This window comes from Sinocyclocheilus grahami, unplaced genomic scaffold, assembly GCF_001515645.1.
Source record: "Sinocyclocheilus grahami isolate Dianchi unplaced genomic scaffold, SAMN03320097.WGS_v1.1 scaffold39.1, whole genome shotgun sequence".
In the NCBI taxonomy this organism is placed as follows: Eukaryota; Metazoa; Chordata; class Actinopteri; order Cypriniformes; family Cyprinidae; genus Sinocyclocheilus; species Sinocyclocheilus grahami.
Window position 1 is genome coordinate 7066 of NW_015505218.1, and position 5246 is coordinate 12311.

The 5246-nt window shown below is 37.6% G+C and overlaps 1 protein-coding gene across 1 annotated transcript in view; it reads left to right on the plus strand.

Annotated features, from left to right (window-relative positions):
* The first annotated feature begins 214 nt into the window (after nt 1-214).
* The window catches only part of LOC107581966 (AF4/FMR2 family member 4-like), a 23084-nt gene continuing 18052 nt past the window's right edge, over nt 215-5246 (plus strand). The window contains exon 1 of the mRNA XM_016267662.1: nt 215-656. Within this exon, the coding sequence (XP_016123148.1) occupies nt 640-656 (17 nt within the window). The 5' untranslated portion in view covers nt 215-639. The remainder of the gene's footprint in view (nt 657-5246) is intronic.

The window sequence follows — 5246 nt, forward strand, 5'->3', positions numbered from 1 at the left end:
TTAAGGAAACTGAGTTGATGGTGTTGGCTCAGACCCAAGTGGGGGAGGGCATGCGTTTACTGAGAGACAGCAGCTGATTGGCTGCTGCGACTCTTACCGTCACAGAGGGGAGTCCTTATAAGGGCGCTGGTGGACTGCACCATTCTCCACAGCACTCGGAGGGGTGTTTGCTCTCAGCGAAAAAGGACTTGTGTAGGTAACTTCACGTGGACATAATATTGATCAAATGTAGAAGGATGGGTTTGTTGTTAGTGTAGACTCTGTGAAACATTCAAGCATTTTGTTTAGTTGGGTATATGTGTTGTTTTTTTCACTTGATGGTCAAATGGTTGCTAGGATTTGTAGATTTGGTACCGATCATCATGCTTCAGTCCTCACCTGTATGTTGTAGCTGTGTCTCCTCTGTTCAGCGCAGTGGTTTGTTCCTCAGACTGACTGTAACCTCCCCTCCCTGAGTCAGATTTATCTCAACTCCCAGGAAATACAGCATCGACGACTGAAGTGGGAAAGCTGCCGATCAAGAAACCGTGCCTCGAAGTGGACGCTACTAAACGAGAGGGAGCCATTGCTGGGAAGAACCATCGAGTTGTCTGGAATCTTCTCTCTCAATCCTCTTGCAATGGTTCATTGGTTGAGGCCATGGCCTCTCAGTCAGGGTAAGCACCAGCACCAGCCATGTTCTCAGTGAGTAACTCCTGTAGTAGTCACGGCAAAGTTTTAGGCCTTCTCGCAACAATTTCCATACGGTTCTTCTTTTATGTCTTTTTGATTAGTTTTATTTCACAGACTTTAATGCCTAACTGAATCATGTCTTTTAAGTTGGTCTAGAAATGAGCAGTGCACTGTAGCAGCTTTGCCAAAGAATTAGAATATTCTAGACAGGCCGGACAGATCATAATCTGGATTATATTACTGTCTGATGCACCTTTGAATATGGAGTTACCCAAATGTTTTAGGTGAACATGCAAAAAAAGAAGCTTTTTGTGATAAAGCATGTGTAGAAATCAGTGGAACTCGTGTGAAAATGTAAGATTTCATGCTCTGACCAGATCAAAACGTAAAAGTAATTCTTGCCCACTCTCTAGAAACTGAATCATTCCAGTCAAAAGAGATATAAACTTCCCAGCAATACACGTTGACTGTCGTTATGATCACAAACCTACTGGAATAAACACCCTGGCCTAAGTTTTACATTTGCATCACAGGCTATAAAGCCCTGCAGACGGCAGGAGAGCCTCGCTAACAGGATCTTACACACTCAAATGTTGATCTAACTAGCTTTTGCCATTTCTTACAAGGTTAGGCCACCCAAAAATGTAAGTTAATTTACTCCAAACCTTTATTACTTTCTTCCGGGGAACACAAAAGGTGATGTTTTGAATCAATTTCATGCTGTTCCTCCATCACAGGTTAGTTTGCCATATATATATATGTATGTATGTGTATTCTGCTCATCAAGGCTACATTTATTTAATCAAAAATACAGAAAAAGTCATATTGTGAAATATTATTGCAATGTAAAACAGTGTTCTATTTTAATATACTTTAAAATATAATTAATTCTGTGAGTCAAAGCTGAATTTTCAGCATCATTGCTCCAGTCTTCAGAGCCACATGATCCTTCAGAAATCTTTCTAATATGCTGATTTATTATCAATGTTGCCGTTTAATATTTTTTGGAACCTGTGATACTTTTTTCAGGATATTTTGATGAATAAAAAGTTAAAAAGAACAGTATTTATTTAAAATAGAATATATTTTGTAACAATATACACTACCGTTCAGAAGTTTGGCATCGTAAATTATTGTTCTTTCTTTTTTTGAAAGAAATTAATACTTTTATTCAGCTAGGAGGATGTGTTAAGTTGATAAAAGGTGATCGCAAAGGCTTAGATTGTTAGAAAAGATTTATGTTTTGAATAAATGCTGTTCTTTTTAAATTTTTCGTATTGGTCATTCTTAGGGCTGCACGATTAATCGAATGCGATTGTCATGCGCATTTTGTTAAAAAAGCCGGTTCTGTAATCAGCAGGCAATCATCATCACATGCTTTCAGATGGAGCAGCATTTACTACACATAGCCGTAGTTCACTGACAAGTTAACTACGATTCTGCGATTCTGAAATCAAGAAATCGTTGGCGATAATGACAGCTGTTTGCACAGCTTCTGAGTGAACTACGGCTCTGTGAAGTAAATGCTGCTCCATCTGAAAGCATGTGAAAATACCACATTTAATACAATTTTTACTCCAAACTCACTTCATAACGTCAGTTGAGTGTCACTTCATAACGTCAGTCGAGTGTTTGAAATAAATCCCTCTGTGAGATGATGTGGCTTCTTACACAGAATAAGGCACACAACATATTTCACAGTATTTAAGCAGTGATAAAGGCATTGCGTTATAAATATACTTTATTTTAATGAAAATTATATTAATAACTCAGATAAACCGTGTATTGCCGTAGTCGTGTGTTTATTAGTCACGCTGAATCAATGAAAGCAGCTGAATCTTCTGTTTATTCAGCTGCAGAGATGGGCATTTTCTGGGTTTCTTCTGCGAGGCGTATTTGGAGTTTCTCTGGCCTTCGGATGGAGATTTACTGCTGATCACAGAACCGTGCTTCACTGAAAGATACGCACGACAATCGCAGCTTCTGTCGAATCGAGATCTCGATTCCATTTTGATTTATCGTGCAGCCCTAGTCATTCTGTGTTTTAGTAAAACAAAACTAACAATAATATGGATAAGTTAATACTACTGCTAACAACATAAAACACGCTAAGCTCTAATGAGCTGCTTGGGTTAATGAATATTAATCACACTGTCTGCATTCGCCCAAACTGATTTGCTGAAATCTAAATGTAGTCGATGAATAGGTGAGCCAGTGAGATTGTTCTGCCCACTACTGAAGCAACCTCCTTCTGCTTGTTCTCAACTGTGAAATCTAACAATGTATTAGCCAGTGGCTAATGATAGACATTATTTAGTCGCATATTGTGGAAGTTTAGTTGCATATGTGAGTGATTTTACTCGCATTGTAGATGTTCCAGGTTTGGAATCAGTGTTGCGGAGCGTAGTTTGATTATTGCGTGTCGTATGAGAGATTGTTCAGATTTAGAAAATGATGAACGTCAAGCCCAAAATATACTTCTATTGTCTGCATGCTACAGAACCGTGCTTCACTGAAAGATACGCACGACAATCGCAGCTTCTGTCGAATCGAGATCTCGATTCCATTTTGATTTATCGTGCAGCCCTAGTCATTCTGTGTTTTAGTAAAACAAAACTAACAATAATATGGATAAGTTAATACTACTGCTAACAACATAAAACATGCTAAGCTCTAATGAGCTGCTTGGGTTAATGAATATTAATCACACTGTCTGCATTCGCCCAAACTGATTTGCTGAAATCTAAATGTAGTCGATGAATAGGTGAGCCAGTGAGATTGTTCTGCCCACTACTGAAGCAACCTCCTTCTGCTTGTTCTCAACTGTGAAATCTAACAATGTATTAGCCAGTGGCTAATGATAGACATTATTTAGTCGCATATTGTGGAAGTTTAGTTGCATATGTGAGTGATTTTACTCGCATTGTAGATGTTCCAGGTTTGGAATCAGTGTTGCGGAGCGTAGTTTGATTATTGCGTGTCGTATGAGAGATTGTTCAGATTTAGAAAATGATGAACGTCAAGCCCAAAATATACTTCTATTGTCTGCATGCTATGTGACTGTTTTCATCATCAGCACAGTCCACTCGTGAGCATACACACCCTGATTATTTTATTTTTAAAATAAATTATTAATATTTATTTTACAGCTGCATATATTCAAGTTGCTTAATGCTCAAATAAAAACTGAACAGGTCCACCTAGTAGCATGCATACATTAAATCTGTCCATCCACACTCATAATGGATGAAGTATGTAGGGCCCAATAGTGGAATCCAGTCATAAAAATGCAGTTTCATGTATAACGTGGAATGTTACAAAAAAGGCACACTTTTTTTTAAATTAAAATTTGAAGTCTGTGCATCTCTGTGTTGTTGTTTTTTTATAAACACATACTTTTCTAGTTGTAGTTAGAAAATAAAGTCATCATTTACCCTCTTCTGTGGAACATGGTGACTGAACAGTTGCTGGAAGCCATTGAATTCCATAGTATTTTTCCGTACTGTGGGAGTCAATGGCTACCATCAGCGTTCTTCAACAATTCTTGTGTGCTCAACAGAAGGAAGAAAAACACAAGGGTGAGTAAATCATGACGGAATGTTCATTTTGTGTGAACTCTTCATTTAAGTTGTGCAAGTTCCATGATTTCAGTTAATTGGGCATTTAATTGACTATTAAAATAGAATCCAGAACGTTTAAACCGAGACTGGAACTTGGCTAAAAATAAAACTGAATTTGGAAAGAAAGTTCCCTATGTTCACTTTGAAAGCCTTGCACACTAAACTGCACATAACAATTTAGCTCACTATAAAATCAGTGTTATTTTTTCCAAATTCAGTTTTATTTTTACTCAAATTCCGTATCTTCTGTTTTCATTTTTCTGAATTCCATTTTAAGGTTAAATTAAAAAAATGCATGTCTGATTAATTGAAATCCTGAAGCTTAGTAACACATCAGAGGTAAAGCTATAAAGCTTAAAACAATAAGAAGATGAGTACATTATGACGGAGTGAGGTCCTTTAGTTTTCTCTCAGCTGCTGGCACTGTTAATAAGCAGTGTGTAGAGAAATGTTGATTCATTTCATTAATGCTTTTCCAGAGATGGTTTGACTAATTGGATTTTGTTGCAGTGTCTGTGTCAAACGACTACACGTGGCATCGGTCATTTGAGTGGTTTTGTCGTGCAAACGCTCTCCCATTAGCACGTTCATTGAGCTTTCTCGACACGGCTATCAACTTAACAAAATAAACCTTGGCAGGATCTAATGCATCAAAAGTGACTCCCCTTAAAAACACCCTGAGAATCACTAACTTCCCCCTCGACGTGACGCTGCGCATCTCCAAACCTCAGCGCTGCTGATCTAATCGTGAAAGAGAAGAGAGAGATTTAATTAATTGCCCGGTAATAACACTTTTTTTTTTTTAGCTCTTACACGGTTTAATTAGCAATTTGTTTACAGATAATGTTTTAATGCAGTTTGATTGAAGTGTCATTTAATTTACCCATAACTTTCTTTCTTTCGTTTTCTTTGTCTTTCTTTCTTTCTGTCTGTCTGTCTTTTGTCTTTCTGTCT